This window comes from Sminthopsis crassicaudata, chromosome 3 (assembly GCF_048593235.1).
Source record: "Sminthopsis crassicaudata isolate SCR6 chromosome 3, ASM4859323v1, whole genome shotgun sequence".
Classification (NCBI taxonomy): Eukaryota; Metazoa; Chordata; class Mammalia; order Dasyuromorphia; family Dasyuridae; genus Sminthopsis; species Sminthopsis crassicaudata.
In genome coordinates this window covers 441,435,939-441,462,053 of record NC_133619.1, presented here as the reverse complement: position 1 = coordinate 441,462,053, position 26,115 = coordinate 441,435,939, and the positions used below count along the sequence as shown (strand labels likewise).

General features: G+C 33.6%; 2 protein-coding genes across 6 annotated transcripts in view; one reads left to right on the top strand and one right to left on the bottom strand.

The window, feature by feature from the left end:
- The window catches only part of METTL8 (methyltransferase 8, tRNA N3-cytidine), a 118,613-nt gene that overhangs the window by 72,310 nt on the left and 20,188 nt on the right, over positions 1–26,115 (bottom strand). For 4 of the 5 annotated variants that reach the window (XM_074303136.1, XM_074303138.1, XM_074303140.1 and 1 more), the window contains one exon: positions 8,250–8,404. In XM_074303136.1, coding sequence (XP_074159237.1) covers positions 8,250–8,404 — 155 coding nt within the window. Of the gene's footprint in view, positions 1–8,249; positions 8,405–26,115 lie in introns of those variants that run through there. The other variant, XM_074303139.1, reaches the window with a different exon arrangement.
- The window catches only part of DCAF17 (DDB1 and CUL4 associated factor 17), a 75,905-nt gene continuing 62,754 nt past the window's right edge, over positions 12,965–26,115 (top strand). The window contains exon 1 of the mRNA XM_074303134.1: positions 12,965–12,980. The gene's annotated coding sequence lies outside the window, so the exon portion shown is untranslated. The remainder of the gene's footprint in view (positions 12,981–26,115) is intronic.

The following is a 26,115-nucleotide window of genomic DNA, read 5'->3' as shown; positions in this document are numbered from 1 at the left end:
GAACCAAGAGAACATTGTACACAGCAACAAGACTATGTGATGATCTGACAGACTTGGCTTTTCTCAGTAATGAAGTGATTCAGGCCAATTTTAATAGATTTCTGATAGAGAGAGCCATCTGAATCTAGAAAAAGGACCATGGAGACTGAATGTGGATCACAACATAGTATTTTCACTTTTTTTGTTGCTGTTTGCTTGCTTTTTATATTCTTTCTCATTTTTTCCCTTTTTGATCTGATTTTTCTATAGCACAATAATTTTGGAAATATGTATAGAAGAATTGTACATGTTTAATATATATTGGGTTACTTGCTGTCTAAGAGAGGGAGTAGGTGGAAGAGAAAGAAAAAATTGGAACACAAGGTTTTGCAAGGGTAAATGTTGAAAACTATGCATATATTTTGAAAATAAAAAGTTAAGGCAAAAAAAAAATAATAGGCAGGGAGATGAGGAACAGCATATATGACCTTGTAAAAAAGCAATCTATTTTCTATTGCTTTTATTCTCTTATCTTTAAAAATATATCATTTATTTATCTTTGACGTTCTTTTCTTATAAAATCTTGTATCCTAAATACTCTACCTCCACCCATCCCAACCCATTCTTCAAGCATTATGAAGGGAAGCAATATGATATCAATCATATATGTGAAATCAGCAAAATATTTTCATACTAACCATATATCCAAAAAACCCCAAGAAAAATAGAGTGGGAAATTTTTACTTAAAAAAGAAAAGGAATATAAATACCATAAATACCTAGGTTACAGAAGAAGCTAAAATATAAATAGTTTGAAAGTAATGATGAATGTTTTCTATGTTCCCTTACAGCCTTACAAGTAATTCTGAATTGACTACATAATCATTTTTGTAATATTTAAGGAGCATGTATGTATACCACAAGAAAACATCAGTAACAGAATTTATTTTTCCAAGTAATCTAAGAAGACAAGTTATTAGATTATTATCTAATATCTTTTTCCTGAAGATAGAAGTTTTTTTAAAAAAAAAATAAATATTAGTCAATACACACACACAAAAACCCTCTTATTTGTTATACAGAATGACTCTGCAAGGAGAAAAGAGAAGGATGCTGAAGGAAATTATGGTAACACACAAAAAAAAGATAACATAAAAACTTACTTAAAAAAACTAAAAAAACCATTCACCTCACAAACCCTCCACAGATCTGCTTGTTGCTTACATTATTTAGTATTAGTTTATTTGACTAAGTACATGCAAACTACAGATATCCAATATAAACTACCTGGATCAAAGAATACATTCCTTCCCATACTCTCTATCAATTTTAAAAATAGTTTCTTGCCTAGATCACTCTTCAACAAATGTCAAGGAAAGGTCTGACCACTGTATCAGGTAACTAGTAAATTAAATATCAATGTCATAAAATAGTCATGTCAGAAGGAAGTTTACTGGCTTCAACAGATGACTAGATTTCAAGAATCCTAAGTCTTCTAATGTTCTAATAACTTGATTAACATTGGCTTAAAGATTCTATATATATTCTATTCATAATCATTAAGTATACTCTAAATCGAAGCAAAATCTTTTATAATTTGTAATACACCCTTAGCCTCAATTTGCTTATCAGCAAAAATGGAATACTAAATCTCAAAATACAGTGTAATTAGGAGTTATAAAGTATTTTAAACTTACATTCACCTGGTTTTATCTATAACAGAAATCCAGACAACTAATACATTTGTTGTTGTTTCTGTTCAGTTATTTCAGTCATGTCACAGAGCTAGTATCTAAAGTTGGATTTGAACTCAGAATTTCTGACTCCAGCACTAGCAATCTAGCTACTTAGCTGCCCCTCTAATACAATGTCAACATCAACTAAATGGACTACTTCTCCTTTTCATTGTTACTTAGTCCATTTATATTCCTATAAACTTTGTTTAGAACTCTAATAAATAATAAGCAGTTAGATAGCAAAATAGATAGAGCACAAACTGGAGATCAGAAAGACAAGTTCAAATCCTGCCCAAGGCACTTAACTAGCTATGTGTCCCCAGTTTACTCATCAGTAAAAATGAGCCTAATTACACTTACTCACAGGAATCAAATGAATTAACATATAAAAAATACTGTGCAAAACATTTAGTCTTTCAGTTATATTTGATTCCCTGTGACCACAATGAAATAAGAGACTTTCAATTATTTCTATTGAAAAAAACACAACTACACAGAACATATAATTTACAAACACAGGACTCAAGAGGAGCATAGAAAGGTAAACAGGGGGGAAATATATGTTATTTAAAAGTTAAACAGTTTACATCCCTAGATGGGAAAACAATATCTATAACTCTAAAAAACTGTATCTGTCACTGGGGCAGACAGAGGAGAGCATCGCATGGACTGAAGGTATCACTGTGAATGGACTCTGATGTAATGATATCAAAGAAAAAGACATTAAGGGGTGGGAAAAGGTTTGTACTGGAAAAAAGAGGAAAGGGAAAATATAATGGGAAAATTAGTTCACATGAAGAGGTGCAAAAAACTTATTACAATCCAGGGAAAGAATGGAGGGGGATGAGCATTGTCTGAAGCTTGATCTCATCAGTTTTGGCCCTAAGAGGTAATAACAATTATTCAGTTGGGGATAGAAATTTATCTAACCCTATAAAGAAGTAAGAGAAGAAAGAAGAAAAAAAGGGAAAAGAGACAGGATAGAAGGGAGGGCACAAACACTAAGGGAAAAAAAGGTAAGAGAAGGGGGAAGGGTGACACAAGATAAAGTAATGGGTGGGATAGGTTTAAAAAAAAACATTAGTAAGAAAAGGGGGAGAGGTGACAAAAAATAAGGTAGGTGGGTTAAAAAAAAAAAGGGTGGAAATACAGAGGTGGTAATCATAACTGTGAATGTGAATGGGATGAACTCTCCCACAAAACAGAATTGAATTGCAGAATGGATTAAAAAAAGAACTAAAAGCAAAGAAAAGGCTGATTGATTGTTGTAATAAGAAATGTTCCATAAGAAATGATGAATAAGCATCCGAAGTTCCCATGTGAGTTAATGAAAAATAAAGAAATTTTTTAAAAAATTGTGTTCACTTTATAAAGCTAGAAAATATAGTAATAAAAATCAACTGAAAGAAGAAAAGATCAAGAATTTCAAGGGAATTAATGACAAAAATTGCAAAGGCCTAAATCTAAAACTAAATTATAGTGGTAATTATCAAAACCATTTGGTATTGGCTAAGAAATAGAGTAGTTAATTAGTGGAATAGGTGAGGTTCACAAGACACAATAGTCAATGACTTTAGTAATTTAATGTTTGATTAACCCTTAAACTCCAGTTTCTAGGAGAGGAACTCACTATTTGACAAAAATTGCTGGGAAAACCGGAAAACTAGGCATTGATAAACATCTAACTCCTTATACTAAGATAAGGTCTAAATGGGTTTATGATTCAGACATCAAGTGTAATAAAAGCAAATTAAGAGAACAAGAGATAGTCTACTTCTCAGATCTGTTGGAGAAGGAAGGAATTTATGGTCAAAGAAGAACTGGAGAACATTATGAAATGCAAAATGGATAATTTTGATTATATTAAGTTAAGTTTTTGTTCAAACAAAACTAATGTAGCTACGATTAAAAGGAAGTAGAAAACTGGGGGGGGGGGGAATTTTACATCTAAGGATTCTGATAAAGGCCTCATTTCTAAAATATACAGAGAATTAACTCAACTTTATAAGAATATAAGCCACTCTTCAATTGATAAAGTCAAAAGATATAAACAGACAATTTTCAGATGAAGAAATTAAAGCCATTTCTAATCATTTAAAAAAATGCTCTAAATCACTACTGATCAGAGAAATGCAAATTAAGACAAGTCTGAGGTACCACTACACACCTCTCAGATTGGCTGAAATGACAGGAAAAGACAATGATAAATGTTGGAGGGGATGTGGGAAAATTGGAACACTAATGCATTTTTGGTGAAGTTGGGAATTGATCTAACCATTCTGAAAAGCAATTTGGAACTATGCCTAAAGGTCTATCAAATTGAATATTCCCTTTGATCCAGCATTATTTCTTACTGGTTTTGCATCCCAAAGAGATCATAAAAAAGGGAAAAGGATCCACATGTGCAAAAAATGTTTGTAGCAGTCCTTTTTGTAGTGGCAAGGAATTGGAAATTGAGTGGATGCCCATCAGCTAGGGAATGGCTGAATTAACTTATGGTATATTAGTATAATGGAATGAAATAGAAGAAATGATAAGCAGGCTGATTTCAGAAAAGCCTGGAAAGATTTACATGAACTGATGCTAAATGAAGTAAGTAGCACCAAGAGAACAATGTACACAGCAACAAGATTATGTGATAATTATCACATAACTAATCACATAACTGTAATATTGGCATTTTCAACAATGAAGTAATTCAGGGCAATTCTAACAGACTTATGATGGAAAGAGCCATCCACATTCAGAGAGACTATGGAGACTGAATGTGGATTAAAACACAGTATTTTTACCTTTCTTTCTTTTTCTTTTTTTTTTTTTTTTAATGTGGGTGTTTGTTTTTTCTTATTTTTTTTTCTTTTACCTTTTGATCTGATTTTTCTTGTACAACATGATGAATATGGAAATGTTTAGAAGAATTGCACATATTTAACCTATATTAGATTGCTTGCTGTCCATGGGAGGACGTGAGGGGATAAAGGAAGAAAAATTTGGAAAACAAAATTTTGCAAAAGTGAATGTTGAAAACTGGTATTTGAAAAAATAAAAAAGTTACTTTAAAAGGGGGAAAAAAAGGAAAAAGAAAAGAAAACTATTTGCTCATATTAGAAATGGCTCTAGGTCTTATATATTTGAATAAAATCCCTATGTAACTTAGTATCTGACCTTAATCATAGATAACTGATGAGAAATGCAAAACTTGTCCCCTCCCCCCAACTGATACTTTCTTTTCTTATTCTAGATGCAATTAAAATAATTTATTTTATATTTTATGATCAACCCAACATTAATCTGAATGGCACCTCCTTTTAGTTTCCTCTAATTTTTAAATAATCTGATCTTTTATATAAAATAATAATTAACATTATTTATCTTTTTGGAGCTTATCTCTAGCATATAGTATCAGACAAAAACGAATTTCTACCAGTTTTTTAGTTTCCCAGTGGCTCTTATCAACTGATCTAGTAGATTTACAGAACATAAAAAATATGTAGATTTACAGAACATAAAAAATATGTGGCTATTTCTGAACCTTGTTTACCTATCTATTCAAATGATAAACTTTTCTATTTTTTCAAGAGGTATCAAATAGTTTCACGATTGCTGCTTTATAATATATGAGGTCTGGTAAGACTAGGTTCTCCATCATCTAAAAATTTTTGTTTCCCCTGAGATTCTTCATTTCCCCCCCCCCCTCCAATATGTTTTGTGATTATTTCTCCGGTTCCATAAAGGAGCTTCTTGACTGTTTGATTGATAGAGTATTAAATCTTTTCATATTAATTTTCCTAAAGCATTGCTTTCACAAAAAATCATGCCTTAGTCCAACAAAATGTCCATTCAATCAATTGAATCCTATCAAATTAAGTCCAAATACCCTGCTAGGCTGACATTCAAGGTCCTTCATAATCAGGGTCCACGTAAGGTTCTTCATAATCTACTTTTCCAAACTTCATCTGAACAACTCCACACGATGAACTGTACTCCATCCAAGTTGGTCTATTCACTCTGTCTTCTAAAAGCAGACTCTGTATATTTGTAATTCTAATGTCATTCTCAAAGGCCAACCTCAATCTCAAGTGTTCTGTAGTCTTTCACCTATATTGACATTTGCTCTCATTCTCTACAATACCACTGATTGGGCTCATATAAATATATTGCCTTATGCTTTTGTTATTTTTTTTCATATATATGTCTTACTTTTCCAATGTCTAACTGGCAGTGACCATGTCTTATTTATCTTTTTATCTGCCACTGCATAAAACACATATATGTTCTATATATAAACATATATATGTATAAACATATGTTCTAGATGCTAAATATTAGTAAATTTATATAAGAAATATTTTATTATATAATTCTTGCATATAACATCTTTAGTTAATATATTATTTCTTTTTCTCTCTCTCTCATATGTGGCATTTTAATTCAATCACCACTCTAAGCTAGGAGAAAAAAAATTGACATTTGATCTTTATTTAGATTCCGGAATGGTCTCCTAACACAAGTGGTAGATTAATATTTAAAACTGGCACACACACAAAGGAAAACTATACTGTAGCAAACAAGCAGGCCTCCACTAGCCTTCCTCTGCAACACTGTCACATAATGTACTTTCTTAATACAAGGGCAGTCATGGAATGATGAATCATCATTAGAAGTAAATACTTAAGTTGCTTAAGTGGAACAAAGCTTTGGGCTGTGCCTCCAAAATATTCTAAACTGGTCACATTTTTCTGTTAGTGTCCAATAAGGACAATAAGTGATTAGTTAACAGTATTAGTAGTAGACTTAATGCTTGTTTTCTAATTTAGAGGTATCTACCAGGTTCTCAGAAGGAATAAACTCTTCCTTAAGGCACTAAAAAATAAGTAAAAGGATAGGATTTTTTCCTTTTCTTTTCTTAAAATAAAAGACAGATTTTTAGGCTAACCTGACTGTAATGTAAGCAATTCTTCACTGCATATAATGTCAGATTTGGTTGATTTGTGGCTAGTTTCACTTGCATTTTCCCCCCTCCTTATTTTTGCTCTTTATTATAAAGAATAGCTCACTGGGTGGGAGAGGAAGAGGGATCAAATGGGGAAAGAAGGTGAGATAATGACAAGAGTAATCAATTTTAAATTCTGTAATTTAAAAAAATTTGAGAAAACAAATAAAATGAGATTAAATAAAGGACAATAACCTTTAACATATACTTTAAAAATTGTACAAAAAAGTTCACAGTTTCATATATAATACTCTTTTGTTTCTTTGTATATTAAAACATGCAATTGTTAATGATTAAGCTAAAATAAAAATGACCTTTTAGGATAAAATTTAAAAGGGTAAGTCAATTATTAATTGAATTGAAGAAAATATTGGTTGGATTGTGTTTCACTAAAAGTATGAAAGAAGTGGTTTAGGAATAGAGAGGTGAGAGCTCAATCAGTAAACATAGAAATAGCATGCTTAAATCTAAAATATATGATTCTGTACCTTAAATACCAAGATGTTTTAAGTAGAGGCTCTATTAATATCAGGCAAAACTATTTATTTATATTCAAACAACGATTTCTAACCTGACTTCTTTCCTGAGTGTCAATCTAGAATTTCCAAATATTTACTAGACTACATTTACAATGTTCTTGTACCAATTCAAACTCAACACACTTTAAATCAAATGTCTTCCCCAAACTCATTCCCCTTCCTGAATTTACTCCAAATTATAACAATTGCTATTCATAGAAGAATAGGGACTGGTCCTGTAACTTCACTGGTATAGGTAAGGAACTCCCTAGAGGAGGAAACTCCTTTTACCAATACTTATATTTCTATTACATTTTAAAATTTTCAAAGATCTCCACATATATTATTTCTCTTGATATCTATATCTATATATCTGTATCACAGTGCCTAATGTGATATTTTGTAAAAAGTAAGGGGGGGGGCTTCAGTCAATATTCACTGATATGAATATGAGGAAGAGGGAACAAGGAAGAGTGACCCTGGGGCAGCCTAATTGGGAAGAAGGCTAATGGTCCATTAGGTAGATAAATGAGAGAAGATGAGTATAGAGCTAAGGAGACAGGAATATATTCATATCTCTAAAGCTGTTAAGCACACGTGAAAAGTTCCATTTTCCCAATCTTGCCTAAAGAGAATTCAAGGTTCAAAAGACAGAATCCATGGGAATATACACATAACAATATATAATAATATGTAACACATAATAACATACATGCAGTGCTTACTAACTGCAAAACGTTTGTTTAGGCACTTTATGATTATTATCTAATTTGATTCTCACAACAACCCTAGGAGGTAGGTAATATTATTATCCCTATTTTACAAATGAGAAAACTGAGGCAAATAGATGAAGTGATTTGCCTAAGGTGACACACACATTCACTGAAGATTTTTGACCTCTGTCTCTAAATGATGTTATTTGGTCAGTCATTTCCCTGGCACTGCCTACTATTACATAAAAACAAGAAGATGACAATTAAGTTTTAATACCATTAGTAACATCAAACTTAAATAACCACTCACCACATGTTATGTTCATAAACTTTGGCTGGATCTGTTAAAATCCGTGATCCAAGAGGCACAGTTGGCCGATCATTACTTTGAAATCTTATCAGTATTCTTCTTTTCATTAGACAGGAAGCCAAAAGTCTCTGAATTGCATTCATTTTAATTGACATCTGAAAAGTTATCAGTGATTCATTACTTGATATTTGTTAAATGCTGCATAGAGGAGGTAAAAACAATAGTTTCAGATAAAAGTGCTTCATCGATACAATAAAAGATGGGAAACATACTATAGTAGATAATTGAAAATTTATCTCAGGGAAGGAAAGCTCCACTACTTCTCTCCTTCACTATCACTCAAGCTAGAATAGAGAGCAGGAAAATAGAAAGGGCATGAAATTAGCTCAAAACCTTTACCAGACTTGACTGGCTAATTATTTTATTGACATAAAGAATATGACCAAGGGGTAGGAGCCCAACATTTAGATTGCATTTATTAAAAATATTTTAAGTGAGCTTTTAGATGTATATTAACTTTGTTATGTAAATTTCAAGGAAAAATTTCTAAGAAATACTTCCTCTGCATCAGGACTGAAAAAATACATACAGACTTAGAGAATTGCAAAGTCAATTTATTTCATTCCATACCCCAGGCTGAATTGAATGATGAAGACAATGTATAGCATACTGCGAGTTTTTAGTTTTATCTATTGTCTGATTAAAATTTTTCCCCCCACTTATACAGAGTGGTTATAATCAAACATAGACTGTTCCATAATCACAACCTGTATTGCTAATCTTGACCAAATATCTCACAAATATAAGCAAAGGGAAACTAAGTGAGAGGAAGTGTAGATCAATATCCAGTCCTGAAAAAACAATTCCAAGTATAGTGGATCTGCAGCGCCATCTTAATTTCATATTGGCAAGATTCTCTCTGAAATGAAAATACACAGATCTGACAAGCTGCTCTGAAGAGCTCACCAGTTTTAGCAGAAATCCACCTCTGCTAAGCATTTCACACGGATCACTATTCATTCATTGCAGGATCTCTGCTTAATTCTATAAGCTGTCAATGAGAAATGGAGATACTAAAAGGTATATATACTACATGGGGAGAGAGAGAGAGAGAGAGAGAGAGAGAGAGAGAGAGAGAGAGAGAGAGAGAGAGAGAGAGAGAGAGAGCGCCTGATTAGATACTAAAATAACATTAATTATATGGATTTCTTCACTTTACTAAAAGTCAATATGCTTAAGGAGTAAAAAATTTATATTGAATAAGAAATCCCCAACACATTTAACAGTGCTTCTAAACATATAATTCTAATTTCTCTTCTTTTTAATTTATTTTAATACATTGTGGTTACTAATTATGTCTCTTTTCAAATGTGACCAATAGCGATAAGAAATGAAATCAGCAGCTAATGAAGATGATTCTGCTTTTGACTTTTTTTTCTTATTTTACCTAATGTAAGCGGTTCCTTAAGAAGGAAGGGAAATGCAAAGCTCCACATATTACTACCTTTACCCTAATGTGTCTTTATTTTTTCTCACCCTCCATAGCTCACTTATGATGGCCAAAACCCTACTTGCACAATTTTTTTTAAGGCTCTCTATATCAAAATTTATTCTAAAACCTCCTGCATGCTGAAAAGGACAAATGGAAAGAGGCAAACTGTTTCAATATGTGCATAGAGACAAACACTTAAATCCAGGATGGCCAAATTAAAGGGAAATTTCAATCCTTAAATCATCCACATGCCCTCAGGTATACACATACTTATACATATAGAAAGAGGCAGAGAGAGTGAAAAGCGTGAGAAACAGACACAGAGGGAATATATGCACATTATTATTTTATCTTTCCTAAGATAACTGACTTATATCCCCCTCCATCAAAGAATTAGGGGGGAAAGGAGCCAGAACCAGTCTAGCCATTGTAGTCTTAAAGAACATGTCCCAAAGAATTACTTCCTTGCTATACTACTCCTCTCCCCACCCCAACCACTTAAATGCAGGAGAGGAAAAAAATCTGAACCAACCTCAGTTTAAAAGAAATCTTTTTCTATTTGATCTATGCAAATAATTGTAGTTCTAGCATTTGTGGATTGTACCATTAATTTGGCATCCATTACATGCTTTCCTTTATTGTTGTTTTTTTTATGTGTATGGTTTATGTGCTTTCTCCAACTAGGGAACAAGCTGTTTGGAAAGAGTGATTTTTGGATGCAGTACTTTTATCAGTGCAATCAAAAGCAATCAAAAGATAATGACTGATAATTCAGAAATATAAGCAGTTGATAGTCTGGTTTGAATTTCCCCATAATGGGGCTTCCAAAGAGGCTACCAAGGGATATATAACATTTTTTTTTAGATTGGCTCTCTGACTTTTCCCCTTCAGTGTAGTGAGCAGTGAGTAGATCACTGAAATAAAATTTAAAATGTATTACCAAGCAAAGTTGCAGGATATAAAATAAATCCACAAATCATCGGCATTTCTATATGTTACCAACAAAGTCCAGCAGGAAGAGATACAAAAAGAAATTCCACTTAAAATAACTTGATAATATAAAATATTTGTAAGTCTTCTTGCCAAGACATAGCCAGGAACTAAATGAACACAATTACAAAACACTTTCCACACAAATAAAGTTAGATCTAAACAACTGGACGAATATTAAGTGCTTTTGGGTAGGCCTGGTCAATATAATAAAAATGACAATTCTACCTAAATTAAATCTACTTGTTCAGTGCCATACTAATCAAATTGCCAGGAAATTACATAGTCAGAAAAAATAATATTCATATGGAAGAACAGAAGGTCAAGAATTTCAAGGGAATTAATGACAAGAAATGCAAATTAAGGTGGTCTAGCTATACCAGACCTAAAACTATATTATAAAGCAATGGTCATCAAAATCATTTGGTTCTGGCTAAAAAAAAGAGTAATTAATCAGTGGAATACGTTAGGTTCACAAGACACAATAGTCAATGACTATAATAATCTAATGGTTGATAAACCCAAAGATTTCAGCTTCTGGGACAAGAACTCACTATATTATAAAAATTATTGGGAAAACTGGGAAATAATATTGATGGGGGTTGAAGTCCCTTTAAGAAACCCTACCTCCATGGCTGACCTTTGATACCAGATCTGATTTAACTTGGGGCACAACCCACAAGCCCCTTTAAGTATAAAAGAGCCAAAGTGGAGCGCTCTCTTTGAAGGAGCCCTTCCCCCCCAAACATGGTATCCTTCTGGCCATGTAAGGGTTCCTACCTGCCCAGGGACCACCTCTGGCCCTGGCGTCTTTCTACCTTTAACTTTATTTCCAAATCCCTACAATAAACCTTTTTATCAATCTAGGTTTTCGGGCCTCTAAATTCCTTTTACAGGGGACTCTGCGCTGACATGGGGCTATCTTTGCGCCGACCCAAACGGGGTTCCCCCTTCCCTAACTCTCATCAATATGGCAGAAATTAGACATTGACCAAAACTTAAAATCCTATGCCAAGATAAGGTCAAAATGGATTCATGATACAGACGTAAAGGATGACACTATAAGCAAATTAGAAAAACAAGATATACTCTACCTCTCAGATCTGTGAAGAAGGAAGCAATTATTCCCAAAGAAAAACTAGAGAACATTATGAAATGCAAAATGGATAATTTTGATATATTAAATTAAAAAGGTTTTATATAAACAAAACCAATGCAGCAAAAATTAGCAGGGAAGCAGAAAACTAGGGGAGGGGGATTTACATCTAAAATGTAAACAGAATTTCTGTTCTGATAAAGGCCTTATTTCTAAAATATATAATGACTCAAATTTATAAGAATACATTCTCCAATTGATAAATGGTCAAAGGATAAGAACAATTTTCAGATGAAATTAGAATCATTTCTAGTCATATGAAAAAATACTCTAAATCACTATTGATTAGAGAAATGCACATTTAGACAATACTGAGATAGCACTATAAACCTCTCAGATTGGCTAACATGACAGAAAAAGATAATGATGAATGTGGGAGGGCATATAGGAAAACTGGGACACTGATACACTGTTGGTGGAGCTGGGAACTAATCTAATCATTCTGAAGAGTAAAATGGAACTATGCCCAAAGGGTTATCAAATTGTGCATACCCTTTGATACAGCAATATGTCCATTGGACCTGTATCCCAAAGAGGTCATAAAAAACGGAAAAGGACCCATATGTGCAAAAATATTTGTATCAGCCCTTTTTGTAGTAGCAAAAAACTAGAAATTGAGTGGATGAGAATGTTGGGGAATGGTTAAATAAATTATGACATATGAGGGTTATGGAACTGACCAACTACAGCCCTCCTCTTCAAGGAGCTTACAGTCTAATGGGAGGAGACATAATGCAAACAACTGTGTATAAACAAAGTATATAAGGAAAAATTAAAGATAGTTTCAGAGGGAAGGCACTGATATTAAAGAGGAATAGAAAAGGCTTCTAGTAGAAGGAGGGATTTTAGCTGGGAATTGAAGAAAGCTAAGGCAGAAATGATGAAAAAGAGAATTCTAGACATGAAAAATCACCAGGGAAAATGCTTGGACTCAGGAGATGGAAAGTCTTGTATGAAGAACAGCCAGAAGGCCAGTGTTCCTGGAAGGCAAAGTATGAGGAGGAATATAAGGTGTAAGGTGTGAGAAGATTTGAGAAAATATAACAAGGTATAAGATGTAAGAAGATTGAAAATGGAGCAGGGTTGGGGGAGGGTACAGATTATAAAAGCTGTGATTGTCCAACAGAGAACTTTAAATTTTATCCTGAAAGTGATAGGAAGTCATTAGAGTTTATTGAGTGAAAATGGGAAGAACAACATGGTCAGACCTGAACTTTCAGAAGAGGGATCACTTTGACAGATAAATGAAGAATGGTCTGTAGTAGGGAGAGACTTGTGACAGAAAGAACAACCAGCAGGCTACTGTGGACAAATTTTGGTGGGTAAAGTATGTCTCTGTTATTCTGCAATTCTAAGCCAAGACCCCTAGTCCTGCCCATACATTTGATTCAACATTCTAGCATTCTCTAATTTGTGAATAAAGGTTTTTATTAAAATTAGTAATTAATTATTTTAGAGCAGTTTTTAATGATACAACAAAACTTTAATCTTATTTGCGGTCCCAATTCTCTGGCAGACAAGCTTCTAGGTTCATATTTTTGAGGAATATATTCTTCTGCATTAACTGGAGTTAGACTATAATGGTTATTTGAGGCAGGGAAGAAGTCAAAAGTATAGGCAGCTACCTTTTGATTGCCAGGGTTGATTTTTAGCTTGCACAGTCAGAGAAGAGAAGAGACATCTAAGACTTAGACTGTAGTAGGTCTTGGAACACTACTACAAAAGCTCAGAATATGTCATACAGTATTTTAAGTTGTTTGTGTTTGTTTCTCTCCTTATGGTAGGTTACAAATGGCTTGACTCAAACAGTTACCATATTCCTGTTTGTTGTATACTGTCCTGTTGCAAAACACCTATGTTGTCTTCTAGCAGCTGAGGTCAGCTACATTAGCTTCAAGTTACATTCTGTGTTCTGGCAGCATTTTTGCTCCTTACCTACAAGTGAACAGCTTCATTTCAGTATCCTACTGTGGTCCTCTCCTTAAAAGTTCTGCCAAGGTCAAAATAAAGTAGAAAGAACATCACTTCCACACCTCTTCTTTCAACAAGATCTCATTACTAGTGACCTAGGACTAGAGAATAATATTCCTTAAACACATCACCAAGGAAACCAAATCTGCTATGAGTCTCGGATATAGGTATCAGCAATACAACAGCAGCAGCATCAATAAAACTGATTAAGATTCTATTGTAATACATAGGGTGTATTGCATATTGTAAATGCCAAGGGATTAACTAAGTAATTTGCCCTCTGATTGCTTACCTCTTTGAGAACACACAAGTGAAAATCCTAGAAAAGACTAGGTTAAAAATGGACTAAAGAAATAACAATACAGAGCAGAGTGAAGATGGAAAACAAAAAACACTTCTGAGCTCCTCCTAAAACCCTCCAAGCAACTTTAATAGTGCCCCCAAACAAATTCTGAAGCAGCAGAAGCCACACACAAAAAAGGGGGGGGGGAAAGGCTAGATATCATCTTTCAAGAAAGTATCAAGGAAAAATGCCCTGATATTCTTGAACCAGAGGGGGAAATAGAAATTGAAAGAACCAACAGATCACTTCCTGAATCACTCCCTGAAAGAGATCTCAAATGAAAACTTTGAGTAATACTAGAGCTAAATTCCAGAGCCCCCAGGTCAAGAAGAAAATACTGTAAGCAGACAAAATGAAATAATTCAAATATCACAGAGCCAGTCAGGGTAACACAAGATTTAGCAGTTTCTACATTAAAGGATCGGAGGGCTTGAAATATAATATTCCAGAGGGCAAAAGATGTAGGATTACAATCAAAAATCATCTACCCAGCAAACTGAATATAATCCTAGGAGATGGGGATGGGGGGGATGGGTGGAGTGGACATTGAATGAAATAGAGGACTTTCAAGAATTCCAGATGAAAAGTGAACAGAGAAGTGAATAGAGAACATGACTTTCAAATACAAGACTCAAGAAAAGTATAAAAAGGTAAATAAGAAAGAGAACTCATAAGGGATTTGATAATGTTAAACTGTTTACATTCCTACATGGGAAAATGATATTTGTAACTTCTAAAAACTTTCTCATTATTGGGGTATTTAGAAAGAGTATACTCATAGACAGAGGAATGGGTAAGAGTTGAATGTGATGGAAAGATTGTCTAAAAAGATAAAATTAAAAGATGAGAAAGAAGTATGCACTGGAACAAAGGGAAAGATAGAAAGTGATAAATGATCTGACATTAAAGAGTTTACAAAGAGCTTTTACAATAGAGGATAAGATAGAGGAAGAAAGGGAGGGGAGCATGTGAACCTTACTCTCATTGGAATTGGCTCAAAGAAATAATAACATACAGACTCAGTGGGATGTAGAAATCTATCTTGCCATTTAGAAAAGTAGGAGGGGCAGGGCATAAAAGGGGGTGGAGGAGAATGGGAGGGCCTGACAGAAGGAAGGACAGATAGGGGAGGTAAATATCCAAAACAAAATACTTTTGAGAATGGACAGGGTAAAAGAGAAAGATAATGAGAAAAACAGGATGGAGGAAAATACATAGTTAGCAATCATAATAGTGAAAACAAAATTTATAGCAAGTTTCTCTGATTAAAAACCTTATTTCTCAAACAAATAGAGAATTAAATAAAACTTACAGAAATAAGAGCCATTCCTCAATTAATAAAGGGTTAAAGGAAATGAACAGGCAGTTTTCAGATGAAGTGACCAAAATTATCACTAGTCATATGAAAAAAGTTCTCTAAATCACTACTGATTAGAGAAATGAAAATTAAAACAACTTTGAGCTACTATCTCATACCTATGAAATAAGCTAATATGACAGAAAAGAAAAATGACAAATCTTAGTGGGGATATAGGATAATTAAGAGACCAAAGCACTTTTGGTGAAATTGAATAATGATTCAAGCATTCTATAGAACAATTTGAAATTAGGCCCAAAGAGCTATAATACCCATTGGCCAAGCAAAAACCACTACATCCCAAAGAGATAAAAATCTGAAAGGAAAAGGACTTATATACCCAAAAATATTTAAAGCAACTGTTTTAATGGTGACATAGAATTAGAAATTTTTGAGGGGATGTCCATTCATTAGGGGAATGGCTAGACAAATTGTTGTATTTGATTATGATGGAATACTATTGTGCTATAAGAAATAATGAACAGGATGTTTTCAGAAAACTTGGAAAGACTCACATGAACATATGTAAAGTAAAATAAGCAGGATCAGGACAATTTTGTAAAAAGTAACAGCAATGATATATGATGATCAACTATAAATAACTTAGCCATTCTTGGCAATATAATAACCCAAGACAATTCTAAGGAACTAATGATGAAAAATGCTATCCATCTCCAGAGAAAGAATTTATGGTATCTGAATGAAGATCAAAGAAACTTTTTCTTTACTTTTCTTGTGTGTGTGTTTTGTTTGTTTGTTTGTTTTTTTGTCTGTGCTTTCCTTTACAACATGACTTAGCAAAAAAAAAAAAAAAAAGTTTTTTTCATGGCTGCACATGTATAACCTATCTCAAATTACTTGCTTTCTCAACTGGGGAGTGAAAAGAAAGGAATGAAGGGAGAGAATTTAGAACTAAAAAGTTGGAAAAAAGAATCTTAAAATTGTTCTCATAATTGGAGGAAAAATAAAATATTAAATTAAATTAAAAGACAGTACATGATGTAGCTAAGGAGCTCAGCAGATAGAGCACCAGTCCTAGAGTCAGAGGACCTGAGGTCAAATTTGGCTTCAAACATTTACTAGGTATATACTCCTGGATAAGTCATTTAGCCTCCACTGCCTCCTCTTACCCTCTTCCCTCCCCCCCAAAAAGTGTGTCTCACATATAACAGTATAATGACTTAATATTTTCAATTTATTTTTTTCCCTGATACATGCTCATGACCACCATTTCCATGGGCTTGTAGAAATGCAGGGAGTAGGCAGGAGGATTTGGGTGATATATCTACCCTCTAGCTTGGGAATTCTTTCTTCTACAGTAAAACTTAGTGAACCATCCTGTGGCCCTACCTACATAAAAAGCATCTCACTTTTCATAATAGGTGTATTATTCCCCCCAAAAAAGATAAAAATTTGATTTTTTCAGACAGTCTTTAAAAAATACTTTAGGGAACTTGATCTTTAAAGGATATAACCTATAACCTCCTATAACGTTAAGTGTTCTTCTGTGAAGTGAAGTATCATTCCCAAGTTTAATTTTTCATGTGATTCACAAGTTTAATCTTTCATGTAAACTATATTTTCAGATTATCTGTTTAAAGCAAAAGCCCTTGAGTAATGTAATAGCCACTGGCATACTACACTCAATTTAAGAGAACCCAGGAGGTCTTCCCTGCCTTCTCCTTCCTAACTCTATTATTGCCCTTTCAGCTATTCAACCACAGTGCAAAAGGCATCTCTCCCCAGGGTTGTAAGTCTCCAAGAAGTCAAAAAGAGCCTTTCCACTGGTGAACCACATGAACCACAGACATTCTGTTTCCCTGAAGATTGTTTCCAGGAACTGAATTGTAAGATATGTGCAAAGACCAAAGGTCTCTTTTCATCTGGGCCATATAGAAGTCTCAACATTCTAGTTACATAAACAGGACTGCTGGTTTTATGAAATAATCAACATGACAATGTTCTAGCTGCTCCTTTTTGAGTTAGCACAGGCTGGGCTCTTAGCAAGAACTATTTGTCTGTCTGTTTTTTAAATAAATTTTGCTAAAACAATTGTTTGGTCATATATATATATATATATATACATATATATATATATATATATATATATAGTATTTAATTTATACTCTATCATATTTAACATGTATTGGTCAACCTGCCATATGGGGAGGGGGGGGAAGAAGGGGAAAAATTAGAACAAAAACTTTGGCAATTGTCAATGTTGTAAAATTTACCCATGCATATATCTGGGTAAATAAAAACTATTAAAATTAAAAAAAAAAAAAAGAAAAAAGAGAAAAAAGAAAAAATTACCCATGCATATGTTTTATAAATTTTTGCTGGTGTGTTTTGTTTATCTATCATAGTCATTTCTGAATATGTCCCCACTTCTATCTCAACTAGTCCTGAAATTTTCCTATGTGATAAAGAAAAAGTTAATCAAATACAGCTCTTTTTGTTGTTTTTCTTTAGTCGCTCCAGTCATGTCTGTCTTTTGTAGCCTTATATGGAGTATTCTTGGCAAAAAGGAATGATTTCCTTCTCTAGCTCATTTGACAGATGAGGAAACTGAGGCAAACAGGATTAAGTGATTTTTGCAGGGACACACAGCTGGTAACTATCGGAGGCTAGACTTGAACTCAGGTTTTACTGACTCCAGGCCTGGTGCTCTATCCACTGTAATATTTAGCTGCCCCTATAAAACAATATACAGTTCCTGTGATCTTCCCACTTACGTGCTGAGGAAGATGGTCTTTCTCATCATTTGTTCTCCAAACAGTCAGCTATTTCTGCTTACTTGGCCTTTCAAATGTTTTCTCTAAATATCTGAAAGGATCCTCTTGCTGAAACTAGGAAAAGGACTGCTGTTTAATCACACATGAGAATTCTATTCCCTCATTTAAATATGAACTTCTTCAATATTTTCTAGTCCATGGCATCCCTTAAAGTAGATTAGTGAAGTGGTCTTTTGCAACCTTCCTGCAAAAATGATTTCATCATTTGTATCAATCTGCACCAAGCACTTTGAACTGGCATTAATGAGGGTAAATTAAAGTGTTCTTGTTGGCACTTTTCAGGATGCTGAAAGCTGACAGGTAGAAACACTTGAATACCCACCATACACTGAATCAGAAACTGAAGCTTCAATTAACCTTAGCAACTTCAGAGCAATCTGATGGTGGTGGCCATCTGTAAAGCAAACAGTTCAGGCAACTCACTCACATCTTGTTTTAATCTTTCTTTGGATGATTATAATTTCAGGGTAGAAATTAGCTTATTAGCAAGAAGAGCACAACAGTAATAATTACAATAAGCATTTGCAAAGCACTTTGATCAGGCCACATCACACTCCACATCTGCAAAATTAAAATCTTATGCTTAGAATCTATTCTAAAAGACCACGGTGAGAGAATGCCTAGCAGGCTAAACCATCCGCTGGTTTAGCTTCTCCGCTAAGAAGCAGAAGCCACTAGGAGGTGGTACTCATCTGGAATGATAGGAGTAATCACAATTCAGCTGCTAAAGTTAAAGCAGTTAAAGTACCAGTGGAATACTAGTCATTTTCTCAAGGTTAAATGGAAAGAAAACAGGAAATATGACTAGCACAATCAAAAGAATTATTTTCTCAACTCATCTGCATTTTATATTTATTATAATAATAATTTTCAATAAATTGACTGATTCTGATAAAACTGAACAGACTAATGATGAGCTGAGAGTTCAAATCCCACCTTTGATACATCCTGGTTGTATAATAATGGGCAATTTGATCAACTTCTCTAAACTTTAGGTTCCTTAATAATAAAATCTTCAGTTCTTTATTCATGGGATTATTGGTAGGATCAGAAGAGATACTGTATGTATTTAAAGCCCTTTGAAAACTTTAAAGAGACAGTTACACAAATACTGGGTATTATCATTCCAATTTTCTAAGCAGCTTTACACATACACAAAAAAAATTCTATAAGACTCATGTTAAATACATATTGTTTGTAAATCTTCTCTCATTCTAATCTTTGGCCTTTCTGGGGTTATTCTAAAGGATTTTTTTTTTAATTCATTCTTAAGGAAATGAATGACCCTTTGTCTTCTACCATATTGATACTTTATTGTTTGTGGTTAAGTTGTTTCAGTTGTATGAAATGCTTTAAGGGTTTTCTTAGCAAAGATACTGAAGATATAATTTGTCATTTCCTTCTTTAGCTCATTTTATAGATGAGGTATTAAGGGAAACAGAGTTAAGAAACTTGCCCAGAGTCACAAAGCTAATAAATTTCTGAGGCCAGATTTGAAGTCAGGTCCTCCAGACTCCAGGGCCAAGATTCTATCCAGTGAACCACCAAGCTGCCCAATTTTATTGTACTCCACATAAAAAGTAAACCATTTATTAGCATACCAAATAATTATAGTCTGCAACAGTTTTTGATTATTAAGAAATTTTTAATATTAAATAACACTAACACTGAATTTGTGGGTGTGAACTCCTTCAACAATTTAAGGATTCTCTCTAAATTTTCCAATGTGTGAGTACATAATAAAAGCGTAAAAAGTTCTTTTTTCTAATTTTACTCTAAATAAATACTGTACATTTTAAAGTTTATATTATGCCAACTCAAATCTGAATTTGATCAGATAGAATTTTTTTTACCTTATCATCTAATCAGAAATCAGAATCCAATTTTATTTAGTATCATGACAGCATTTTAAATCTTTTATTATATTAAGAAAAATTTCATTTTTATTAATGAGCTGCCTAAGTCAAAGATTTCATCCCTAAGTAGCCATTCTATTGATAATATGCCTATCTATAATTAGCTGGTCTATACCAATAGTTCTCAAAGTGTGGTTCAGAGAATCCTGAGGAGATAGACTCTGAAACCCTTTCAGAAGTCTACAAATTCAAAATTATTTTTATTTCTAATATGGCAAATATCTATTTAGCTACCTATCCCACATAAACAAAAACTCTTTTTAATAGTATAAAAATACTGAGAATAAAAGTTGGAGAACCACTAATCTAGACCTTGGCAAGCAGATCTGGATTAATGCTAAAACAGGACATGAAAGCTTTCTAGAATGGAAGAGTTTACACTTCCCTTTGGGACAGCCTTAGAACATAGGGTCATTTCCATAACAAAATGATATATCAAAGAAGAAATCTATGGAAAAAGTGTCAAGTATAATAGATGGACAGCCCAAGGGCATTACTAATACCCATGAAGTGAAATAAGAACAAAAATAAGTTACATATGGGAGAATACAGATGAGGGTCATAAAGAAGAAGGCAGAAATGGGTTACAATCTCTTTTGATGAGATCAGAGCTCCTGTAAAATATTCCAATATTATTTCTTTAAGATTCTCTTTAAATTCCAAAATGCCTGGGGGATCCTTTGCTACTAGCATGGCAAATTCTTCCAAACCATTTTCATGCTTGATAGATTTAGAGCTACAATTACTCCCAAAGAAAAAAAGTAGCAGTGCAAATATAATGAGGCATGGTTTTATTCAGTTAAAACTAAATAATGCCCAACAATAACAATCAAAAATAAAACTTCCATACAATATGCCAAATCTAGAAGGGTTTGTAACAGAGAAGAGGAAATGAGGGGAAAGGGGAAAGAAAGTAAAAGAAAAGTCTGATAATGCTATAAAATGATGGAATTTAATCCATGAGGATTAGATTTTTTTTAGTGATTACCCTTTCACATGCAAGAAAACATTAGTGGACCAGAAACACAGCAAGTGACTCTAAATAGCCTAGCACTGAGGCAAAACTGAAAAATGAATAGTGAAAACTGGAAAGAGCCACCCTCCAAAAGAAATCAGACACAAATTCAAAATAAGTGAAACTGTGGTTGGCTTAGTTACTGAACTGAAGGCTCGAATACTTTTATATATTATTCCACAATAATTTGTGGAAACTAGAACATATAAGAAGTTTTAGGGTAACTAAGCTCAGTTCAATATATGAAGAAAACTTTCTAAGACCCAGATGATAATGAAAATAACCAAGATCAAGTTTGATAGTGAAGGTTAGCAATGAGAAATAGCCAGATAAGAGAAAAAAATGAAGGTGGATAAAGGGAAAGTATGAAAAACTGAGGAAAATTTGACTTGATATACAATTCTCTGGCAAATTGAATCATCTAGGAAGCCCTAGTCTCTGACCATGATTAATTAAAATGTCTCTATATGATGTCACATCTTCCTTCCCCCCATATAGTACTTGGGCTACTGCAAAACAGAATGATATAGAATTGTGTCATTGGCTCTGGGATCAAGACTTGGGTTGAGTCTTCTCTTTATTATATACTGACTGTGTGACCTAAGACAAGTCATTTTACTTCTACTGCCCCCTAAAATTCTTTAGGACCATACATTATAAGGCAAGTGTAAATTTACATGAGTAAAGAAAGATTCCTCATTAGGAGTTCCCTATAACTAATGGAATCACAGGTTTAATCCGAAAATCTCTGGGGCAATCATCTAATAGGGAAGTTGGTCACATTTTTTTCAAGAATACTTGTGTTTATACTACTTATTAGTCATTTGAAATAAAACTTCCTCAAATACCAATCAGTCAACTAGGCCATGGGACTAAATTTTCCAAGGAGCATTATGCCCTCACTGCTGGACAGCTCCTCATTGGGTCAGCAATGAGTCCTGGCATCATGATTAAACAAGCAAGAACTTATTAGTAACATATTTTTTTCTGCTTATTTTTCCTACTTAGTCTAAGGAAAAAAATTAGAAAATTTATTCCTAAATTTCCATGTGAAGAAAGAATAAGGGGCACAACCAGAAATCAGTTTTTAAACTTATACTAGTTTCATCCAAGATATAGATGAGAAAAAAAACTTTGTTAGTCAACAAATCTTTATTAAGTGCCTACTATGTGTCAGACAGTATTCTAAGCATTGGAGATACAAAAAAGAGGGGCACAGGGCAGTTTCTGTTCTCAAGGAGCTCTCATATTTGCGTATTTTAAGATCACAGATGTTGAGGAACCTCAAAAGTCATATAATCCAATCTCCTTTTTTACAAAGAGGAGACTGAGGTTAGAAAGATTAAATAATTATGTGAGTTCACATAAGGACAGGAGTGGATCTGAGGCTTGAACCTCTGGCTCCAAAACCAGCATTTTCCCTTAGTATCATGCTGAATGTTTAAAAAAATAAAAAATAAAAAAAATCCAAAGTCCAGCTCTAGAAACTTATTCCTCCATGAAAGGTTAGTTTAACAGGGTTGCAGAATTCAATGAAACATCAATTCTGGAGGTTCTAGAAGATATGATTTTATGCCACCAAAAAGAAAACTCTTCTTTGTAGAGTTACTTTTCATAAATTTGATACTTGGGAGATCTGACAAAAGAATCTCTGTAAAGAATACATGAGACAAACATGGATCTTTGAAATGGGATTATCATAGAGAAATGTAAATTAAGGCAACTCTGAAGTATCACTACACACTTCTCAGATTGACTAAGATGACAGGAAAAGATAATGATAAATGTTGGAGGGGATATGGGCAAACTGGGACACTAATACACTGTATTAGTTGTGAACTGATCCAACCATTCTGGAGAGCAATCTGGAATTATGCCTAAGGGCTGTCAAACTATTCATACTCTTTGAACCATCAGTGTCTCTACTGAGTCTGTATCCCAAAGACAACATTAAAAAGGGAAAAGGACCCACATGTACAAAAATGTTTGTGGCAGCCCTTTTTGTAGTGGCATAAAACTGGAAACTGAGTGGATGCCTCTCAGTTGGAGAATAGTTGAATAAGTTATGGAATCTGAATGTTATAGAATATTATTGTTCTATAAGAAATGACCAGCAGTATGATGTCAGAAAGGCCTGAAGAAACTTAGATGAATTGATGCTGAGTGAATTGAGCAGGACCAAGAGATCATACACTTCAACAACAATACTATATGATGATCAATTCTGATGAATGTGGCTCTCTTCAACAATGAGATGAACCAAATCAGTTCCAATTGTTCAGTAATGAAGAGAATCACCTACACCCAGAGAAAGAACTATGAGAAATGAGTGTGGACCACAATATAACATTTCCATTCCTTCTGTTATTGCCCACTTGAATTTTGGTTTTTCTTCTCCTGTTATTTTTATCTTATTTCTAAATCTGATTTTTCTTGTGCAGCAAGATAACAGTATAAATATGTGTACATATATTGTATTTAACATATACTTTAGCATATTTAACATGTATTGGTCTACCTGCCATCTAGGGGAGCAGGTGCGGGGGAAGGAGGGGAAAAGTTGGAATAGATGATTTTGCAAGGGTCAATGCTGAAAAATTAGCCATGTATATGTCTTGTAAATAAAAAGCTAAAATTAAAAAAAAATTTTAGAAAGAATTGGTTGAACAAGTTATGGTATATGAATGTAATGGAATATTATTGTTCTGTAAGAAACAATCAGCAGGATGAGTTCAAAGAGTCCTGGGGAGACTTATATGAACTGATGCTAAGTGAAGTGAGTATTACCAGGAGAACATTGTACACAGAAACAAGAAGATTATGTGATGATCAACTCTGTTAAACTTGGCTCTTTTCAACACTGAGGTGATTCAAGCCAATTCCAAAAGACTTGAGAGAGCCATCTGCATCCAGAAAGAGAACTGGGAGGACTAAATGTGGATCACAACAAAATATTTTCACCTTTTTTATTGTTTGGTTTTTTCTTTCCCATTTTTTCCCTTTTTGAAATGATTTTTCTTGTTCAGTATGATAAATCTGGAAATATGTATAGAAGAATTGCACATGTTTAACATATATTGGATTACTTGCTATCTAGGGGAAAGAGTTGTAGAGGAAAAGGAGGGAGAAAAATCTGGAACACAAGGTTTTGCAAGGATGAATGTTGAAAACTATCTTTGCATATATTTTGAAAATAAGAAGTCATTTAAAAAATTCTCAAAAGTAAAATAAAATAAAATGTTAAAAAAAGAAACAAGATTATCAAATTATTTTCCTATTTCATTTGCAATTTGTAAAATGCCTTGTGCCTGAAAACAAACATTATAGACAAATACTGAAATACCAAGATGGTAAAACTGAAATCTAGGTCTCTTATGGAAAAGTAGTGGTAGGTTTTAGGAATAACAAATATACCAAATCCAAACAGCAGGAATCTATCCAATTCCTTTTCAGTTTTCATGAAAGGATAACACTGATTCATGCAGTGAAAGAGAAGAAAGAGTAAAGATGCCAGTTAAAGAAACAGAAGCCTTTGAACATAAATCCTTATAAGTGAATTTATCTTGTGATAAAAAAAAGACAATACCAAGATGGACAATTTTCCTTTTGTTTTTATTAAAGCTTTTTATTTTTCAAAACATATGCATGCACAATTCTTCAACATTAGCCCTTGCAAAACCATGTGTTCCAATTTTCCCACCCTTCCTCCAAGCCCTCCCTCAGATGGCAAGTAGTCCAATATATGTTAAATATGGTAGAAATAAATATATGTTAAAGCCAATATATGCATATATATTTATACAATTATATTCCTGCACAAGAAAACCAGAGAAGTAAAATAAAATATAAGCAAACTACAACAAAAAGAATGAAAATATTATGTTGTGAACCATACTCAGTTCCCACCATCCTCTCTCTGGGTGTAGATGGCTCTCTTCATCACTAAACAACTGGAACTGGTTCGAATCCTCTCATTGCTGGAGAGCCATGAAGATGGACAATTTTCAAGCACCTTAAGTGTATCTATTAAAAACATCATGAAAATACATTTAATTCTCTCTTATATTAGGAGGCAACATCAATTTGTTTGGGGGTTTTTGCTTGTTGTTGTTTTTTTGGTAGCCAAAGAATCTATGGCCTAGTCACCAAGTTACTAGTGATAATCAAATGTATTTTGTACTCAGCTGGGATAGTTGTTGTAAGCTGATACAAATTTTAATGGGTCAATCTGTAGAACCTTCTTGGCATAGTAGAACCTGCAAAGAGTTTATAATCACCTGGCATGGCCTATAACAATCAGGAGTTACTACCCCAACATATCAGCATAGGGCTTTGTAGAATGAAAGCAAGGTATCAAAGATGGATACTGCACTGGTATTTATGAAATGTGCCAAGATCAAGAGGAACATCTCCTCTATATATAGAGCAGAAAAATAAAGAAAGATCATAGAAATGAGTCAGGATGGTAAGAATGCAACTGATTGGTTGTACCAAAACAAATCCATGTCTATGATCATAAGCCCCTAGGGACTACAATAAAAAAAATCTGTATAGAGAAATATAGATTTCTCAGTATTGAATTTTTAACTTTTCTGAACTAATACACTTAATTTTATGTTAATTTAAGTGTTTTGTTTACTTTGAAACAGAAGTAAAATATGAGCCATGATCTGAAATAAGATGCCTTCTTCCCACTCCCTTTTCAACTAAGGGTCCAATGGCTCTGATGATTAAGTAAAACAGAAAAGAATTACAGATGAAAGAAAGAATCAATGTGTGGCTTAGGCCCAAAACTAAAGTAAAGAGAATTCCTATATCCCAGGCCTGGTAC